This window comes from Scyliorhinus canicula, chromosome 7 (genome assembly GCF_902713615.1).
Source record: "Scyliorhinus canicula chromosome 7, sScyCan1.1, whole genome shotgun sequence".
Lineage (NCBI taxonomy): Eukaryota > Metazoa > Chordata > Chondrichthyes > Carcharhiniformes > Scyliorhinidae > Scyliorhinus > Scyliorhinus canicula.
This window is the reverse complement of record NC_052152.1, coordinates 2010486-2030794: the sequence shown is the minus strand read 5'-3', so window position 1 is coordinate 2030794 and position 20309 is coordinate 2010486. Positions and strand designations below refer to the sequence as shown.

Below are 20309 nucleotides of genomic sequence, written 5' to 3'. Positions count from 1 at the left end.
CCTCTACACTGTCCCCATCAAACACTCCCAGGACAGGTACAGCACGGGGTCAGATACAGAGTAAAGCTCCCTCTACACTGTTCCCATCAAACACTCCCAGGACAGGTGCAGCAAGGGGTTAGATATAGAGTAAAGCTCCCTCTACACTGTCCCCATCAAACACTCCCAGGACAGGTTGAGCACGGGGTTAGATCCAGAGTAAAGCTCCCTCTACACTGTCCCCATCAAACACTCCCAGGACAGGTGCAGCAAGGGGTTAGATACAGAGTAAAGCTCCCTCTACACTGTCCCCATCAACCACTCCCAGGACAGGTACAGCACGGGGTTAGATACAGAGTAAAGCTCCCTCTACACTGTCCCCATCAAACACTCCCAGGACAGGTACAGCACGGGGTTAGATACAGAGTAAAGCTCCCTCTACACTGTCCCCATCAAACACTCCCAGGACAGGTACAGCATGGGGTTAGATACAGAGTAAAGCTCCCTCTACACTGTCCCCATCAAACACTCTCAGGACAGGCACAGCACGGGATTAGATACAGACACAGGGGCTTTTCACAGTAACTTCATTGAAGCCGCCTTGTGGCAATAAGCGATGATGATGGTGATGATGGTGATTATTATTATTATTATTATTATTATTATTAGAGTAAAGCTCCCTCTACACTGTCCCCATCAAACACTGCCAGGACAGGTACAGCGCGGGGTGAGATCCAGAGTAAAGCTCCCTCTACACTGTCCCCATCAAACACTCCCAGGATAGGTACAGCACGGGGTTAGATACAGAGTAAAGCTCCCTCTACACTGTCCTCATCAAACCGTCACAAGACAGGTACAGCACAGGGTTAGATACAGAGTAAAGCTCCCTCTACACTGTCCCCATCAAACACTCCCAGGACAGGTACAGCACGGGGTTAGATACAGAGTAAAGCTCCCTCTACACTGTCCCCATCAAACACTCCCAGGACAGGTACAGCACGGGGTTAGATACAGAGTAAAGCTCCCTCCACACTGTCACCATCAAACACTCCCAGGACAGGGTACAGCACGGGGTTAGATACAGAGTAAAACTCCCTCTACACTGTCGCCATCAAACACTCCCAGGACAGGTACAGCACGGAGTTAGATACAGAGTAAAGCTCCCTCTACTCTGTCCCCATCAAACACTCCCAGGGCAGGTACAGCACGGAGTTAGATAGAGAGTAAAGCTCCCGCTACACAGTCCTACAGGGATATCAGTAGAAACTTCTTTCCCCAGAGAGTGGTGAGAATGTGGAACTCACTCCCACAGGGAGTGGGTAAAGTGATTTATATGGATACATTAAAGGGGAAACTAGACAAGGATATGAGGGAGGCGGTATGGAAGGTTAGGCTGATGGATTTTGGTGAGGGATGATACGAGGAGGATCATGTGCAACATAAACACTGGCACGGGCTGGTCAGGGTGAATGGCCTGTTTCTGTCTACTGTCTCCTTTGTAAGTTTATGAATCTAACTAAAAGTAAGAAATGATAGCACCATCTGTGCACAAACTCCTACAAACAGCCAATCAGCAACTTCTAATCATTTGCCATTAAATTGAATTATTTGACAAAATTTGGGTCTAGAGTGGAGGCTAAAGGTCAAAGATCGACTGCCTCCAAGCACACAGTAATTAATTTGGCATCAGGGAATTGTGCAGTTCAACATCCCTGGACCAGACAGTCCAGGATTCGCTCAATGATTCATTGTAAAAGTACTGATTGGCCATTATTAATTGTCCTGTGAAATTTCCTGCGATTGTGTGCCCATCAATTGCACATCCATTCATCACACATGCTCACACTCTGCAGCACAACAGCCCATCAGAGATATCCCGTCTCGACCTCCCACTCCCAACATCACAGAGGCAGTCTCTCTCCACACTGGGCAGGTGTTTTGGGGTGTGGGTTGAGCTGCAAACGCATGGCATGGCTGCAAGTACACAGCTCCCGTGTCGCATTCCTGCAGGGAGAAATTGACTGTCATTGACAGCAGTCTGGGGCTGACAGCCAATCTCTCCCTGGCTCGGGCATCCACACTGGAGAGTTTCATCCCTACTCAGTCGAATGGAAAAACACCAGGAATTGTCAGATCCTCGTGCTCTCTCACACTCTGGGACAAACCTTTCTAGTTGTGACAGATGCCATAGGTCAGGAGTGCTTAACATGGTTACACGGGTGCAGTGCTCAGTCATCACGGTTATATGGTAGTTGCGTGGATTATTATCTCGGGGTTTTCAATCTGTCGCTTGCTCTGCACCACTCGCAGCTCCAACTGTGCTGCATTCGGCTTGTTACCCAGTCCGGCCATTGCTGGAGAGAGAAAGACACAGAGTATGAGAGAGAGGAACATTTGGAAAGAAACTGAGAGGAAAAGAAGGAAATAAAGAAAACGAGACAGGGAGAATGAAAGAGAGAGAGGGGGGGGGGGGGGGGGACAGACGGAAAGACAGCGAGTAACGGGAGTGAATCATGGGTTAGATACAGAGTAAAGCTCCCTCTACAATGTCCCCATCAAACACTCCCAGGACAGGTACAGCACGGGGTTCGATACAGAGTAAAGCTCCCTCTACACTGTCCCCATCAAACACTCCCAGGATAGGTACAGCACGGGGTTAGATACAGAGTGAAGCTCCCTCTACACTGTCCCCATCAAACACTCCCAGGACAGGTACAGCACGGGGTTAGATACAGAGTAAAGCTCCCTCTACACTGTCCCCATCAAACACTCCCAGGAACAGGTGCAGCACAGGGTTAGATACAGAGTAAAGCTCCCTCTACACTATCCCCATCAAACACTCCCAGGACAGGTACAGCACGGGGTTATATACAGAGTGAAGCTCCCTCTACACTGTCCCCATCAAACACTCCCAGGACAGGTGCAGCACAGGGTTAGATACAGAGTAAAGCTCCCTCTACACTATCCCCATCAAACACTCCCAGGACAGGTACAGCACGGGGTTAGATACAGAGTAAAGCTCCCTCTGCACTGTCCCCATCAAACACTCCCAGGACAGGTACAGCACGGGGTTATATACAGAGTGAAGCTCCCTCTACACTGTCCCCATCAAACACTCCCAGGACAGGTACAGCACGGGGTTAGATACAGAGTAAAGCTCCCTCTGCACTGTCCCCATCAAACACTCCCAGGACAGGTACAGCACAGGGTTAGATACAGAGTAAAGCTCCCTCTACACTGTCCCCATCAAACACTCCCAGGACAGGTACAGCATGGGGTTAGATACAGAGTAAAGCTCCCTCTATACTGTCCCCATCAAACACTCCCAGGACAGGTACAGCACGGGGTTAGATACAGAGTAAAGCTCCCTCTATACTGTCCCCATCAAACACTCCCAGGACAGGGACAGCACGGAGTTAGATACAGAGTAAAGCTCCCTCTGCACTGTCCCCATCAAACACTCCCAGGACAGGTACAGCATGGGGTTAGATACAGAGTAAAGCTCCCTCTACACTATCCCCATCAAACACTCCCTGGACAGGTGCAAAAGATTGCGGCTGGAGTTGAATCAGTTCTGAAAGTAAAGAGACGGGGTGAGATTCACCGTTCCCCGACGGCGATATCATAAACGCCGATCGGGCGGAGAATCCCTTCTGCTGCCGAAATCGGGGGCACCATTTTCAGGCCGGGTTTCTATCCTCAGCCCCCTGCGAAATGGCGTCATTGCATCATGCGCCGCACACCTTTGGAATGCCGTTGGCTCGCCACCTAAAGACTCTCCCGATGCTCCGCCCCCGATGGGCCGAGTTCCCGATCGCGCGGGACATGTGTGGTCTCAGCGGTCGGGAACCAGGCATGGCAGCTGCGGACTGTGTCCAGCACCACAACAGTCGGCCGGGAGCTGTGCTGCTCTGGCCGGGGGCTGTGCTGCTCTGGCCGGGGGCTGTGCTGCTCTGGCCGGGGGCTGTGCTGCTCTGGCCGGGGGCTGTGCTGCTCTGGCCGGGGGCTGTGCTGCTCTGGCCGGGGGCTGTGCTGCTCTGGCCGGGGGCTGTGCTGCTCTGGCCGGGGGCTGTGCTGCTCTGGCCGGGGGCTGTGCTGCTCTGGCCGGGGGCTGTGCTGCTCTGGCCGGGGGCTGTGCTGCTCTGGCCGGGGGCTGTGCTGCTCTGGCCGGGGGCTGTGCTGCTCTGGCCGGGGGCTGTGCTGCTCTGGCCGGGGGCTGTGCTGCTCTGGCCGGGGGCTGTGCTGCTCTGGCCGGGGGCTGTGCTGCTCTGGCCGGGGGCTGTGCTGCTCTGGCCGGGGGCTGTGCTGCTCTGGCCAGGGACTGTGCTGCTCTGGCCAGGGGCTGTGCTGCTGTGGCCGGGGGCTGTGCTGCTCTGGCCAGGGGCTGTGCTGCTCTGGCCAGGGGCTGTGCTGCTCTGGCTGGGGGCTGTGCTGCTCTGGCCAGGGACTGTGCTGCTCTGGCCGGGGGCTGTGCTGCTCTGGCCGGGGGCTGTGCTGCTCTGGCCAGGGACTGTGCTGCTCTGGCCAGGGGCTGTGCTGCTCTGGCCAGGGGCTGTGCTGCTGTGGCCGGGGGCTGTGCTGCTCTGGCCAGGGGCTGTGCTGCTCTGGCCGGGGTGGCCGGGGGCTGTGCTGCTCTGGCCAGGGGCTGTGCTGCTCTGGCTGGGGGCTGTGCTGCTCTGGCCAGGGACTGTGCTGCTCTGGCCGGGGGGGCTTTTATATGAGTTGGGGGAACTGGTGGTGGATGGCCAGGGGGTCACTCTTTGGCAGGTCGGGTCCACGCATGGCCGACTGAATGTTTTACGGCTGGACAGCTGTAGGTCACCACCGTGAGCATGCGCGGCCACGGATCCGGCCATTCTCCAGGCATTTGGATCATGGGAGTCGGGGGTTTTACTCGGCGTGGCTGCTAGCTCTTCACCGATCACAGGACCGGTCAGGGTTCGGCGCCGATTTTGCCATCGTAAAAGACAACAGTTCCCACGCTGGCTTCGGCACTAAGCCTCCCAAACAGTCAATCCAGACCAAGGGGTTTGATGAAAGACTCGGTGTTCATTCCAAGGAATGGGAATAGTCACGGGTAAATAAGCATAACCCCACTCTCCCCATGCGCAGTCTCTAACCTCCCACCACGGGGAAACCTTGCGTCTCCCCAACCATGCGGAAAGATCAGAAGGGACTGCTCATGCTCACCTTTGGCATTGGCAATTGTCCGGGTCACAATATGCTGAAGAGCAGAAACCGTCTTCTCACAGGCAATCTGTGTGGGGGAATGGGTTCAGGTTAGAGTTTGTAATTGCTGTCAGGGTCAGTTACACATCAGGAGAGGACTCCAGCGTAAATAGCTCGCCTGCTGTGTGTGTGTGGGACCCGTACCCCAGCGAGAGTCAGTGTGTGTGTGGGACCCGTACCCCAGTGAGAGTCAGTGTGTGTGGGTCTGTACCCCAGTGAGAGTCAGTGTGTGTGTGGGACCCGTACCCCAGTGAGAGTCAGTGTGTGTGGGACCCGTACCCCAGTGAGAGTCAGTGTGTGTGGGACGCGTACCCCAGTGAGAGTCAGTGTGTGTGGGACCCGTACCCCAGTGAGAGTCAGTGTGTGTGGGACCCGTACCCCAGTGAGAGTCAGTGTGTGGGACCCGTACCCCAGTGAGAGTCAGTGTGTGTGGGGCCCGTACCCCAGTGAGAGTCAGTGTGTGTGGGACCCGTACCCCAGTGAGGGTCAGTGTGTGTGGGACGCGTACCCCAGTGAGAGTCAGTGTGTGGGACCCGTACCCCAGTGAGAGTCAGTGTGTGTGGGGCCCGTACCCCAGTGAGAGTCAGTGTGTGTGGGACCCGTACCCCAGTGAGAGTCAGTGTGTGTGGGTCCCATACCCCAGTGAGAGTCAGTGTGTGTGAGACCCCTACCCCAGTGAGAGTCAGTGTGTGTGGGACTCGTACCCCAGTGAGAGTCAGTGTGTGTGAGACCCGTACCCCAGTGAGAGTCAGTGTGTGGGGGACCCGTACCCCAGTGAGAGTCAGTGTGTGTGGGACCCGTACCCCAGTGAGAGTCAGTGTGTGGGGCCCGTACCCCAGTGAGGGTCAGTGTGTGTGGGTCCCATACCCCAGTGAGAGTCAGTGTGTGTGGGACCCGTACCCCAGTGAGGGTCAGTGTGTGTGGGTCCCGTACCCCAGTGAGAGTCAGTGTGTGTGGGACCCGTACCCCAGCGAGAGTCAGTGTGTGTGTGGGACCCGTACCCCAGCGAGAGTCAGTGTGTGTGTGGGACCCGTACCCCAGCGAGAGTCAGTGTGTGTGGGACCCGTACCCCAGTGAGAGTCAGTGTGTGTGGGACCCGTACCCCAGCGAGAGTCAGTGTGTGTGTGGGACCCGTACCCCAGTGAGAGTCAGTGTGTGTGGGACCCGTACCCCAGTGAGAGTCAGTGTGTGTGGGACCCATATCCCAGCGAGAGTCAGTGTGTGTGGGACCCGTACCCCAGTGAGAGTCAGTGTGTGTGGGACCCGTACCCCAGTGAGAGTCAGTGTGTGTGGGACCCGTACCCCAGTGAGAGTCAGTGTGTGTGGGACCCGTACCCCAGTGAGAGTCAGTGTGTGTGGGACCCGTACCCCAGTGAGAGTCAGTGTGTGTGGGACCCGTCCCCCAGTGAGAGTCAGTGTGTGTGGGACCCCTACCCCAGTGAGAGTCAGTGTGTGTGGGACCCGTACCCCAGTGAGAGTCAGTGTGTGTGGGACCCGTACCCCAGTGAGAGTCAGTGTGTGTGGGACCCGTACCCCAGTGAGAGTCAGTGTGTGTGGGACCCGTACCCCAGTGAGAGTCAGTGTGTGTGGGACCCGTACCCCAGTGAGAGTCAGTGTGTGTGGAACCCGTACCCCAGTGAGAGTCAGTGTGTGTGGGACCCATACCCCAGTGAGAGTCAGTGTGTGTATGGGACCCGTACCCCAGTGAGAGTCAGTGTGTGTGGGACCCGTACCCCAGTGAGAGTCAGTGTGTGTATGGGACCCGTACCCAAGTGAGAGTCAGTGTGTGTATGGGACCCGTACCCCAGTGAGAGTCAGTGTGTGTGGGACCCGTACCCCAGTGAGAGTCAGTGTGTGTGGGACCCGTACCCAGTGAGAGTCAGTGTGTGTGGGACCCATACCCCAGTCAGAGTCAGTGTGTGTGGGACCCGTACCCCAGTGAGAGTCAGTGCCTGTGTGACCCGTATCCCAGTGAGAGTCAGTGTGTGTGGGTCCCGTACCCCAGTGAGAGTCAGTGTGTGTGGGACCCGTACCCCAGTGAGAGTCAGTGTGTGTGGGATCCGTACCCCAGTGAGAGTCAGTGTGTGTGGGACCCGTACCCCAGTGAGAGTCAGTGTGTGTGGGACCTGTACCCCAGTGAGAGTCAGTGTGTGTGGGACCCGTACCCCAGTGAGAGTCAGTGTGTGTGGGACCCATACCCCAGTCAGAGTCAGTGTGTGTGGGACCCGTACCCCAGTGAGAGTCAGTGCCTGTGTGACCCGTATCCCAGTGAGAGTCAGTGTGTGTGGGTCCCGTACCCCAGTGAGAGTCAGTGTGTGTGGGACCCGTACCCCAGTGAGAGTCAGTGTGTGTGGGACCCGTACCCCAGTGAGAGTCAGTGTGTGTGGGACCCGTACCCCAGTGAGAGTCAGTGTGTGTGGGACCCGTACCCCAGTGAGAGTCAGTGTGTGTGGGACCCATACCCCAGTCAGAGTCAGTGTGTGTGGGACCCGTACCCCAGTGAGAGTCAGTGCCTGTGTGACCCGTATCCCAGTGAGAGTCAGTGTGTGTGGGTCCCGTACCCCAGTGAGAGTCAGTGTGTGTGGGACCCGTACCCCAGTGAGAGTCAGTGTGTGTGGGACCCGTACCCCAGTGAGAGTCAGTGTGTGTGGGACCCGTACCCCAGTGAGAGTCAGTGTGTGTGGGACCCGTACCCCAGTGAGAGTCAGTGTGTGTGGGACCCATACCCCAGTGAGAGTCAGTGTGTGCGGAACCCATTCCCCAGTGAGAGTCGGTGTGTGGAATTGTACGGCAGGATGTGTTGCCATGTTCGAGAGCAGGATACTGAGAACTAAAGGAAAATTTGGGTTTGTTTCACTGAAGCACAGCAATTGGATTTTCAGCCTTTGTTGTTTTTCCAATTTTTTTACCCACCCCATCTTTTTTCGGTACAACATGGTTACAGGTATGATGGGCTGAATGGCCTCGTTCTGTGCTGTAAGGTGGTACGATTGGATATTTTCTGGAATCTGCTTTGCCACTTGTTCAGATAGTCCAATTCACAACAAACAAGGCCAATCAGCCCATCAAGTGTCTGCTGGCTGTGTATTGAGGAATGCAGGCCGTCTGATTCTCCCACTGTATCCCCTTGGATTGCACGTTTTCACATGTTCCCAACCAATTCAATTTGATATCATTGATCACCTCTGCTCCCACCTGTTCTTTTATTAATTATTTGCAATCGACGCCCTCTGGTTCCTGACACTACAGAGAAACAGTTCCTTTGAAATGAAAATGAAATGAAAATCGCTTATTGTCACGAGTAGGCTTCAATGAAGTTACTGTGAAAAGCCCCTAGTCGCCACATTCCGGCGCCTGTCCGGGGAGGCTGGTACGGGAATCGAACCGTGCTGCTGGCCTGCTTGGTCTGCTTTAAAAGCCAGCGATTTAACCCAGTGAGCTAAACCAGCCCCTTGCTCATTGAACTTGCTCATTGAAAATGCTTCAATTGTCCAGAGCTCCAATCGGCTTCCATGAGTCACATGTTCTCAGAATGTATGTTCCTGCATCACTTCACACTTACCTGCACCATAGAGATACTGACCATTTCACCAGTCTCCCTGTGTCCTCAAGTCTGTTATTGTTGTCTCCTCAGTTAACCTTGCCAAATATCTCCCAAAATGTAAGGGGAATCTCGGCACAGTGGCTGAGATACTGGACAGGTCAGTCCAGTAACCTGGAAATGATCCAGCAATACCAGTTCAAATCTCACCACAGCAGCTGGCCAATGTAAGTATAATGAACAAATCAAGAATAAAAGGTGACCTTCAGACTGTTGTACCTTTTCAAATCTTGTTCACTAATGTCCTTTAGGGAAGGAAATCTGCTGTGCTTACCCGGTCTGGCCTACACGTGACTCCAGACCCATAGCAATGTGGTTGACTCTGAAATGCCCTTTGTAATCGCCGAGCGAGTCACTCAGTTCAATGAGGGATCAGCAATAACTGCCACCCCAGCCAGCCGAGTCTACGTATTAAAATAAATGCAGGCCCAGCAGAATCTACATATTAAAATAAATTCTGGAAAATTTATATACAAGAAAAACAAAAATCCTTAAACTAATCTTTGAGGGACCCCATTGCAATCATCTCTTCAGTAAGAAAAACATCCATTCACCTCCACCATCTGCCTCCCATTCCTTAGCTTAGACAATTACACATCAAAGTTACCACAGTCCCTTTCATACTGGGAGAGCGGATTTCCCCATTAGAGGTATCTGCGGTGTGACACTTACCTTAAGGTTATTGGGGTGCTGATGTGTCCAAGCCAGGAGCATCGCAGCAAATAAATCACCGGTCCCCACAAAGACAGCATCCACCTTGGGTATCTCCATTCGAATTCGCTCCGTCACCCGTGAACCACCTGCAGTCACTGATCACAACAACACACTGAATAAGAGTAAGGTGGGAGAGCGGGGAGACCTGGGAATAGGTTCACACAACAAGGCAGCATTTCAGCTTAGTAAAACTGGTCAAATAAAAAGCTCATCAAATTATAGGTTTAGTTAAAAGAAATACCGAATATAAAAAACAAGGACAATAACGACGTGGGGTGGCACGGTAGCACAGTGATTAGCACTGTTGCTTCACAGCTCCAGGGTCCCAGGTTCGATTCCCGGCTTGGGTCACTGTCTGTGCAGAGTCTGCACGTTCTGCCCGTGTGTGCGTGGGTTTCCTCCGGGTGCTCCGGTTTCTTCCCACAGTCCAAAGGTGTGCAGGTTAGGTGGATTGGCCATGCTAATATTTTCCTTAGTGTACAAAAAGGTTAGGTGGGGTTACTGGGTTATGGAGATAGGGTGGAGGTGTGGGGTTAAATAGGGTGTTCTTTCCAAGAGCTGGTACAGACTCGATGGGCCAAATCGCCTGCTTCTGCACTGTAAATTCTATGATTCTATGACCCTGTATAAACCTTATTATCTCGATAACCATGAGTATTGATGATGTGGAGATACAGACATTGGACTGAGGTAGGCACAGTCTTACAATACCAGGTTAAAGTCCAACAGGTTTATTTGGAATCGTGAGCTTTCAGCGCACACCTCCTTCATCAGGTGAGTGAAGAGGTGGGTTACACAAACACATATATCAACAAAGCCAATGATGCAAGACAATACTTTGCGAGTCTTTGCAGGTAATTAAGTCTTTACTAGTCCAGGCGGAGCGACTGGAGAGAGGAATAATCACAGGTTAAAGAGATGTGAACTGTCTCAAGCCAGGACAGTTGGTAGGATTTTGCAAGCCCAGGCCAGATGATGGGGGGGTTAAATGTAGTGAGACATGGTCGTCGTTAGACTGTTAATTCGATTTTTAAAAATTTAATTCAAATTCCCTCATGTGCCCTGGTGGGATTCGAACCCATATCCCCAGAGCATTACCCTGGGTCTCTGGATTACTAGTCCAGTAACAATATCACTATGCTACAGTCTTCCCTCAAGTCCAGTATCCAATTATTTTTTCCAATTAAGGGGCAATTTAGCGTGGCCAATCCACCCAAACTGCGCATATTTGGATTGTGGAGGTGAAACCCACGCAGATACAGAGAATGAGCAAACTCCACATGGACAGTGGGCCACATTGGTTTTATTTGGTTGTGCCAGGTGCACTGATTTTGGGCGAGCTTCTCGCAGCACCCGGGATTAATGTCAAAACTCCAGGGTGAAGCTTTCAGAGTGACGTTGTAGAGCTTCATTCAGAGTGACCTTGTAGAGCTTCATTCAGAGTGACCCCGTAGAGCTTCATTCAGAGTCACCTTGTCGAGCTTCATTCAGAGTGACCTTGTCGAGCTTCATTCAGAGTGACCCCATAGAGCTTCATTCAGAGTGACCTTGTCGAGCTTCATTCAGAGTGACCCCGTAGAGCTTCATTCAGAGTGACCCCGTAGAGCTTCATTCAGAGTGACCCCGTAGAGCTTCATTCAGAGTGGCCCCGTAGAGCTTCATTCAGAGTGACGTTGTAGAGCTTCATTCAGAGTAACCTTGTCGAGCTTCATTCAGAGTGACCTTGTCGAGCTTCATTCAGAGTGACCCCATAGAGCTTCATTCAGAGTGACCTTGTCGAGCTTCATTCAGAGTGACCCCATAGAGCTTCATTCAGAGTCACCTTGTCGAGCTTCATTCAGAGTAACCCCGTACAGCTTCATTTAGAGTGACCCCATGGAGCATCATTCAGAGTGACCCCTAGAGCTTCATTCAGAGTGACCTTGTCGAGCTTCATTCAGAGTGACCCCATGGAGCTTCATTCAGAGTGACCCCATAGAGCTTCATTCAGAGTGACCCCATAGAGCTGCATTCAGAGTGACCCCGTAGAGCTTCATTCAGAGTGACCCCGTAGAGCTTCATTCAGAGTGACCTTGTCAAGCTTCATTCAGAGTGACCCCCTAGAGCTTCATTCAGAGTGACCCCGTAGAGCTTCATTCAGAGTGACCCCTAGAGCTTCATTCAGAGTGACCCCGTAGAGCTTCATTCAGAGTAACCCCGTACAGCTTCATTCAGATAGACCTTGTCAAGCTTCATTCAGAGTGACCCCCTAGAGCTTCATTCAGAGTGACCCCGTAGAGCTTCATTCAGAGTGACCTTGTCGAGCTTCATTCAGAGTGACCCCGCAGAGCTTCATTCAGAGTGACCTTGTCGAGCTTCATTCAGAGTGACCCCGTAGAGCTTCATTCAGAGTGACCTTGTCGAGCGTCATTCAGAGTGACCCCGTAGAGCTTCATTCAGAGTGACCCCGTAGAGCCTTATTCAGAGTGACCCCGTGGAGCTTCATTCAGAGTGACCTTGTCGAGCTTCATTCAGAGTGACCCCGCAGAGCTTCATTCAGAGTGACCTCGTAGAGAGTCATTCAGAGTGACCCCGTAGAGCTTCATTCAGAGTGACCCCGTAGAGCTTCATTCAGAGTGACCCCGTGGAGCTTCATTCAGAGTGACCTCGTAGAGCTTCATTCAGAGTGACCTTGTCGAGCTTCATTCAGAGTGACCTCGTAGAGCTTCATTCAGAGTGACCCCATAGAGCTTCATTCAGAGTGACCCCTAGAGCTTGATTCAGAGTGACCTTGTGGAGCTTCATTCAGAGTAACCCCGTACAGCTTCATTCAGAGTGACCTTGTCGAGCTTCATTCAGAGTGACCTTGTCGAGCTTCATTCAGAGTGACCTCGAAGAGCTTCATTCAGAGTGACCTTGTGGAGCTTCATTCAGAGTGACCCCGTAGAGCTGCATCCAGAGTGACCTTGTCAAGCTTCATTCAGAGTAACCCCGTACAGCTTCATTCAGAGTGACCTCGTAGAGCTTCATTCAGAGTGACCACGTAGAGCTTCATTCAGAGTGGCCTCGTAGAGCTTCATTCAGAGTGACCCCGTAGAGCTTCATTCAGAGTGGCCTCGTAGAGCTTCATTCAGAGTCACCCCATAGAGCTTCATTCAGAGTGACCCCGTAGAGCTTCATTCAGAGTGACCTTGTCAAGCTTCATTCAGAGTGACCTTGTCAAGCTTCATTCAGAGTGACCTTGTAGAGCTTCATTCAGAGTGACCCCATAGAGCTTCATTCAGAGTGACCTTGTCGAGCTTCATTCAGAGTGACCTTGTCAAGCTTCATTCAGAGTGACCTTGTAGAGCTTCATTCAGAGTGACCCCATGCAGCTTCATTCAGAGTGACCCCATGCAGCTTCATTCAGAGTGACCTTGTCGAGCTTCATTCAGAGTGACCCCTTAGAGCTTCATTCAGAGTGACCCCATAGAGCTTCATTCAGAGTGACGTTGTCGAGCTTCATTCAGAGTGACCCCTAGAGCTTAATTCAGAGTGACCTTGTCGAGCTTCATTCAGAGTGACCTTGTCGAGCTTAATTCAGAGTGACCTCGTAGAGCTTCATTCAGAGTGACCCCGTGGAGCTTCATTCAGAGTGACCCCATAGAGCTTCATTCAGAGTGACCTTGTGGAGCTTCATTCAGAGTGACCCCGTAGAGCTGCATCCAGAGTGACCTTGTGGAGCTTCATTCAGAGTGACCTTGTCGAGCTTCATTCAGAGTGACCCCTAGAGCTTCATTCAGAGTGACCCCATAGAGCTTCATTCAGAGTGACCTCGTAGAGCTTCATTCAGAGTGACCTCGTAGAGCTTCATTCAGAGTGACCTCGTAGAGCTTCATTCAGAGTGACCTCGTAGAGCTTCATTCAGAGTGACCCCTAGAGCTTCATTCAGAGTGACCCCGTAGAGCTTCATTCAGAGTGACCTCGTAGAGCTTCATTCAGAGTGACCTCGTAGAGCTTCATTCAGAGTGACCTCGTAGAGCTTCATTCAGAGTGACCTCGTAGAGCTTCATTCAGAGTGACCTTGTGGAGCTTCATCCAGAGTGACCCCGTGGAGCTTCATTCAGAGTGACCTTGTCGAGCTTCATTCAGAGTGACCTTGTCGAGCTTCATTCAGAGTGACCTCGTAGAGCTTCATTCAGAGTGACCCCGTAGAGCTTCAATCAGAGTGACCCCGTAGAGCTTCAGTCAGAGTGACCTCGTAGAGTTTCATTCAGAGTAACCCCGTAGAGCTTCATTCAGAGTGACCCCATAGAGCTTCATTCAGAGTGACCTTGCGGAGCTTCATTCAGAGTGACCCCATAGAGCTTCATTCAGAGTCACCTTGTCGAGCTTCATTCAGAGTAACCCCGTACAGCTTCATTTAGAGTGACCCCATGGAGCATCATTCAGAGTGACCCCTAGAGCTTCATTCAGAGTGACCTTGTCGAGCTTCATTCAGAGTGACCCCATGGAGCTTCATTCAGAGTGACCCCATAGAGCTTCATTCAGAGTGACCCCATAGAGCTGCATTCAGAGTGACCCCGTAGAGCTTCATTCAGAGTGACCCCGTAGAGCTTCATTCAGAGTGACCTTGTCAAGCTTCATTCAGAGTGACCCCCTAGAGCTTCATTCAGAGTGACCCCGTAGAGCTTCATTCAGAGTGACCCCTAGAGCTTCATTCAGAGTGACCCCGTAGAGCTTCATTCAGAGTAACCCCGTACAGCTTCATTCAGATAGACCTTGTCAAGCTTCATTCAGAGTGACCCCCTAGAGCTTCATTCAGAGTGACCCCGTAGAGCTTCATTCAGAGTGACCTTGTCGAGCTTCATTCAGAGTGACCCCGCAGAGCTTCATTCAGAGTGACCTTGTCGAGCTTCATTCAGAGTGACCCCGTAGAGCTTCATTCAGAGTGACCTTGTCGAGCGTCATTCAGAGTGACCCCGTAGAGCTTCATTCAGAGTGACCCCGTAGAGCCTTATTCAGAGTGACCCCGTGGAGCTTCATTCAGAGTGACCTTGTCGAGCTTCATTCAGAGTGACCCCGCAGAGCTTCATTCAGAGTGACCTCGTAGAGAGTCATTCAGAGTGACCCCGTAGAGCTTCATTCAGAGTGACCCCGTAGAGCTTCATTCAGAGTGACCCCGTGGAGCTTCATTCAGAGTGACCTCGTAGAGCTTCATTCAGAGTGACCTTGTCGAGCTTCATTCAGAGTGACCTCGTAGAGCTTCATTCAGAGTGACCCCATAGAGCTTCATTCAGAGTGACCCCTAGAGCTTGATTCAGAGTGACCTTGTGGAGCTTCATTCAGAGTAACCCCGTACAGCTTCATTCAGAGTGACCTTGTCGAGCTTCATTCAGAGTGACCTTGTCGAGCTTCATTCAGAGTGACCTCGAAGAGCTTCATTCAGAGTGACCTTGTGGAGCTTCATTCAGAGTGACCCCGTAGAGCTGCATCCAGAGTGACCTTGTCAAGCTTCATTCAGAGTAACCCCGTACAGCTTCATTCAGAGTGACCTCGTAGAGCTTCATTCAGAGTGACCACGTAGAGCTTCATTCAGAGTGGCCTCGTAGAGCTTCATTCAGAGTGACCCCGTAGAGCTTCATTCAGAGTGGCCTCGTAGAGCTTCATTCAGAGTCACCCCATAGAGCTTCATTCAGAGTGACCCCGTAGAGCTTCATTCAGAGTGACCTTGTCAAGCTTCATTCAGAGTGACCTTGTCAAGCTTCATTCAGAGTGACCTTGTAGAGCTTCATTCAGAGTGACCCCATAGAGCTTCATTCAGAGTGACCTTGTCGAGCTTCATTCAGAGTGACCTTGTCAAGCTTCATTCAGAGTGACCTTGTAGAGCTTCATTCAGAGTGACCCCATGCAGCTTCATTCAGAGTGACCCCATGCAGCTTCATTCAGAGTGACCTTGTCGAGCTTCATTCAGAGTGACCCCTTAGAGCTTCATTCAGAGTGACCCCATAGAGCTTCATTCAGAGTGACGTTGTCGAGCTTCATTCAGAGTGACCCCTAGAGCTTAATTCAGAGTGACCTTGTCGAGCTTCATTCAGAGTGACCTTGTCGAGCTTAATTCAGAGTGACCTCGTAGAGCTTCATTCAGAGTGACCCCGTGGAGCTTCATTCAGAGTGACCCCATAGAGCTTCATTCAGAGTGACCTTGTGGAGCTTCATTCAGAGTGACCCCGTAGAGCTGCATCCAGAGTGACCTTGTGGAGCTTCATTCAGAGTGACCTTGTCGAGCTTCATTCAGAGTGACCCCTAGAGCTTCATTCAGAGTGACCCCATAGAGCTTCATTCAGAGTGACCTCGTAGAGCTTCATTCAGAGTGACCTCGTAGAGCTTCATTCAGAGTGACCTCGTAGAGCTTCATTCAGAGTGACCTCGTAGAGCTTCATTCAGAGTGACCCCTAGAGCTTCATTCAGAGTGACCCCGTAGAGCTTCATTCAGAGTGACCTCGTAGAGCTTCATTCAGAGTGACCTCGTAGAGCTTCATTCAGAGTGACCTCGTAGAGCTTCATTCAGAGTGACCTCGTAGAGCTTCATTCAGAGTGACCTTGTGGAGCTTCATCCAGAGTGACCCCGTGGAGCTTCATTCAGAGTGACCTTGTCGAGCTTCATTCAGAGTGACCTTGTCGAGCTTCATTCAGAGTGACCTCGTAGAGCTTCATTCAGAGTGACCCCGTAGAGCTTCACTCAGAGTGGCCTCGTAGAGCTTCATTCAGAGTGGCCTCGTAGAGCTTCATTCAGAGTGACCCCGTAGAGCTTCATTCAGAGTGACCCCATAGAGCTTCATTCAGAGTGACCCCGTAGAGCTTCATTCAGAGTGACCTTGTCAAGCTTCATTCAGAGTGACCTTGTCAAGCTTCATTCAGAGTGACCTTGTAGAGCTTCATTCAGAGTGACCCCATAGAGCTTCATTCAGAGTGACCCCGTAGAGCTTCATTCAGTGTGGCCTCGTAGAGCTTCATTCAGAGTGACCCCGTAGAGCTTCAATCAGAGTGACCCCGTAGAGCTTCAGTCAGAGTGACCTCGTAGAGCTTCATTCAGAGTAACCCCGTAGAGCTTCATTCAGAGTGACCCCATAGAGCTTCATTCAGAGTGACCTTGCGGAGCTTCATTCAGAGTAACCCCGTAGAGCTTCATTCAGAGTAACCCCGTGGAGCTTCATTCAGAGTGACCCCATAGAGCTTCATTCAGAGTGACCTTGTCGAGCTTCATTCAGAGTGACCTTGTCGAGCTTCATTCAGAGTGACCTCGTAGAGCTTCATTCAGAGTGGCCTCGTAGAGCTTCATTCAGAGTGACCCCGTAGAGCTTCATTCAGAGTGGCCTCGTAGAGCTTCATTCAGAGTGACCCCGTAGAGCTTCATTCAGAGTGGCCTCGTAGAGCTTCATTCAGAGTGACCCCGTAGAGCTTCATTCAGAGTGGCCTCGTAGAGCTTCATTCAGAGTGACCTCGTAGAGCTTCATTCAGAGTGACCTCGTAGAGCTTCATTCAGAGTGACCTCGTAGAGCTTCATTCAGTGACCTCGTAGAGCTTCATTCAGAGTGACCTTGTCGAGCTTCATTCAGAGTGACCTCGTAGAGCTTCATTCAGAGTGACCCCGTAGAGCTTCATTCAGAGTGACCTTGTCGAGCTTCATTCAGAGTGACCTCATAGAGCTTCATTCAGAGTGACCCCTAGAGCTTCATTCAGAGTGACCCCGTAGAGCTTCATTCAGAGTGACCCCGTAGAGCTTCATTCAGTGACCTTGTCAAGCTTCATTCAGAGTGACCTCGTAGAGCTTCATTCAGAGTGACCTTGTCGAGCTTCATTCAGAGTGACCCCTAGAGCTTCATTCAGAGTGACCTCGTAGAGCTTCATTCAGAGTGACCCCGTAGAGCTTCATTCAGAGTGACCCCATAGAGCTTCATTCAGAGTGACCTTGTCGAGCTTCATTCAGAGTGACCCCATGGAGCTTCATTCAGAGTGACCCCATAGAGCTTCATTCAGAGTGACCCCATAGAGCTTCATTCAGAGTGACCCCGTAGAGCTTCATTCAGAGTGACCCCGTAGGCTTCATTCAGAGTGACCTTGTCAAGCTTCATTCAGAGTGACCCCGTAGGCTTCATTCAGAGTGACCTTGTCAAGCTTCATTCAGTGACCTCGTAGAGCTTCATTCAGAGTGACCTCGTAGAGCTTCATTCAGAGTGACCCCGTAGAGCTTCATTCAGAGTGACCCCGTAGAGCTTCATTCAGAGTGACCCCGTAGGCTTCATTCAGAGTGACCTTGTCAAGCTTCATTCAGAGTGACCCCGTAGAGCTTCATTCAGAGTGACCTCGTAGAGCTTCATTCAGAGTGACCTCGTAGAGCTTCATTCAGAGTGACCTCGTAGAGCTTCATTCAGAGTGACCTCGTAGAGCTTCATTCAGAGTGACCCCGTAGAGCTTCATTCAGAGTGACCTTGTCGAGCTTCATTCAGAGTGACCTCGTAGAGCTTCATTCAGAGTGACCCCATGGAGCTTCATTCAGAGTGACCTCGTAGAGCTTCATTCAGAGTGACCTTGTCGAGCTTCATTCAGAGTGACCCCGTAGAGCTTCATTCAGAGTGACCCCGTAGGCTTCATTCAGAGTGACCTTGTCGAGCTTCATTCAGAGTGACCCCGTAGAGCTTCATTCAGAGTGACCCCGTGGAGCTTCATTCAGAGTGACCTTGTCGAGCTTCATTCAGAGTGACCCCGTAGAGCTTCATTCAGAGTGACCCATAGAGCTTCATTCAGAGTGACCCTGTAGAGCTTCATTCAGAGTGACCTCGTAGAGCTTCATTCAGAGTGACCCCATAGAGCTTCATTCAGAGTGACCTTGTCAAGCTTCATTCTGAGTGACCCCTAGAGCTTCATTCAGAGTGACCCCATAGAGCTTCATTCAGAGTGACCTCGTAGAGCTTCATTCAGAGTGACCTCGTAGAGCTTCATTCAGAGTGACCTCGTAGAGCTTCATTCAGAGTGACCTCGTAGAGCTTCATTCAGAGTGACCCCTAGAGCTTCATTCAGAGTGACCCCGTAGAGCTTCATTCAGAGTGACCTCGTAGAGCTTCATTCAGAGTGACCTCGTAGAGCTTCATTCAGAGTGACCTCGTAGAGCTTCATTCAGAGTGACCTCGTAGAGCTTCATTCAGAGTGACCTTGTGGAGCTTCATCCAGAGTGACCCCGTGGAGCTTCATTCAGAGTGACCTTGTCGAGCTTCATTCAGAGTGACCTTGTCGAGCTTCATTCAGAGTGACCTCGTAGAGCTTCATTCAGAGTGACCCCGTAGAGCTTCACTCAGAGTGGCCTCGTAGAGCTTCATTCAGAGTGGCCTCGTAGAGCTTCATTCAGAGTGACCCCGTAGAGCTTCATTCAGAGTGACCCCATAGAGCTTCATTCAGAGTGACCTCGTAGAGCTTCATTCAGAGTGACCTTGTCAAGCTTCATTCAGAGTGACCTTGTCAAGCTTCATTCAGAGTGACCTTGTAGAGCTTCATTCAGAGTGACCCCATAGAGCTTCATTCAGAGTGACCCCGTAGAGCTTCATTCAGTGTGGCCTCGTAGAGCTTCATTCAGAGTGACCCCGTAGAGCTTCAATCAGAGTGACCCCGTAGAGCTTCAGTCAGAGTGACCTCGTAGAGCTTCATTCAGAGTAACCCCGTAGAGCTTCATTCAGAGTGACCCCATAGAGCTTCATTCAGAGTGACCTTGCGGAGCTTCATTCAGAGTAACCCCGTAGAGCTTCATTCAGAGTAACCCCGTGGAGCTTCATTCAGAGTGACCCCATAGAGCTTCATTCAGAGTGACCTTGTCGAGCTTCATTCAGAGTGACCTTGTCGAGCTTCATTCAGAGTGACCTCGTAGAGCTTCATTCAGAGTGACCTCGTAGAGCTTCATTCAGAGTGACCCCGTAGAGCTTCATTCAGAGTGGCCTCGTAGAGCTTCATTCAGAGTGACCCCGTAGAGCTTCATTCAGAGTGGCCTCGTAGAGCTTCATTCAGAGTGACCCCGTAGAGCTTCATTCAGAGTGGCCTCGTAGAGCTTCATTCAGAGTGACCTCGTAGAGCTTCATTCAGAGTGACCTCGTAGAGCTTCATTCAGAGTGACCTCGTAGAGCTTCATTCAGTGACCTCGTAGAGCTTCATTCAGAGTGACCTTGTCGAGCTTCATTCAGAGTGACCTCGTAGAGCTTCATTCAGAGTGACCCCGTAGAGCTTCATTCAGAGTGACCTTGTCGAGCTTCATTCAGAGTGACCTCATAGAGCTTCATTCAGAGTGACCCCTAGAGCTTCATTCAGAGTGACCCCGTAGAGCTTCATTCAGAGTGACCCCGTAGAGCTTCATTCAGTGACCTTGTCAAGCTTCATTCAGAGTGACCTCGTAGAGCTTCATTCAGAGTGACCTTGTCGAGCTTCATTCAGAGTGACCCCTAGAGCTTCATTCAGAGTGACCTCGTAGAGCTTCATTCAGAGTGACCCCGTAGAGCTTCATTCAGAGTGACCCCATAGAGCTTCATTCAGAGTGACCTTGTCGAGCTTCATTCAGAGTGACCCCATGGAGCTTCATTCAGAGTGACCCCATAGAGCTTCATTCAGAGTGACCCCATAGAGCTTCATTCAGAGTGACCCCGTAGAGCTTCATTCAGAGTGACCCCGTAGGCTTCATTCAGAGTGACCTTGTCAAGCTTCATTCAGAGTGACCCCGTAGGCTTCATTCAGAGTGACCTTGTCAAGCTTCATTCAGTGACCTCGTAGAGCTTCATTCAGAGTGACC

The 20309-nt window shown here is 51.6% G+C and overlaps 1 protein-coding gene across 1 annotated transcript in view; it reads right to left on the bottom strand.

Moving 5' to 3' along the window:
• Window positions 1–1094: 1094 nt before the first annotated feature.
• The window catches only part of pdxka (pyridoxal (pyridoxine, vitamin B6) kinase a), a 98205-nt gene continuing 78990 nt past the window's right edge, over window positions 1095–20309 (bottom strand). The window contains exons 10-12 of the mRNA XM_038801247.1: window positions 9482–9618; window positions 5170–5236; window positions 1095–2333 (exon numbers count right to left, since the gene is read on the bottom strand). Coding sequence (XP_038657175.1) covers window positions 2221–2333; window positions 5170–5236; window positions 9482–9618 — 317 coding nt within the window. The 3' untranslated portion in view covers window positions 1095–2220. The remainder of the gene's footprint in view (window positions 2334–5169; window positions 5237–9481; window positions 9619–20309) is intronic.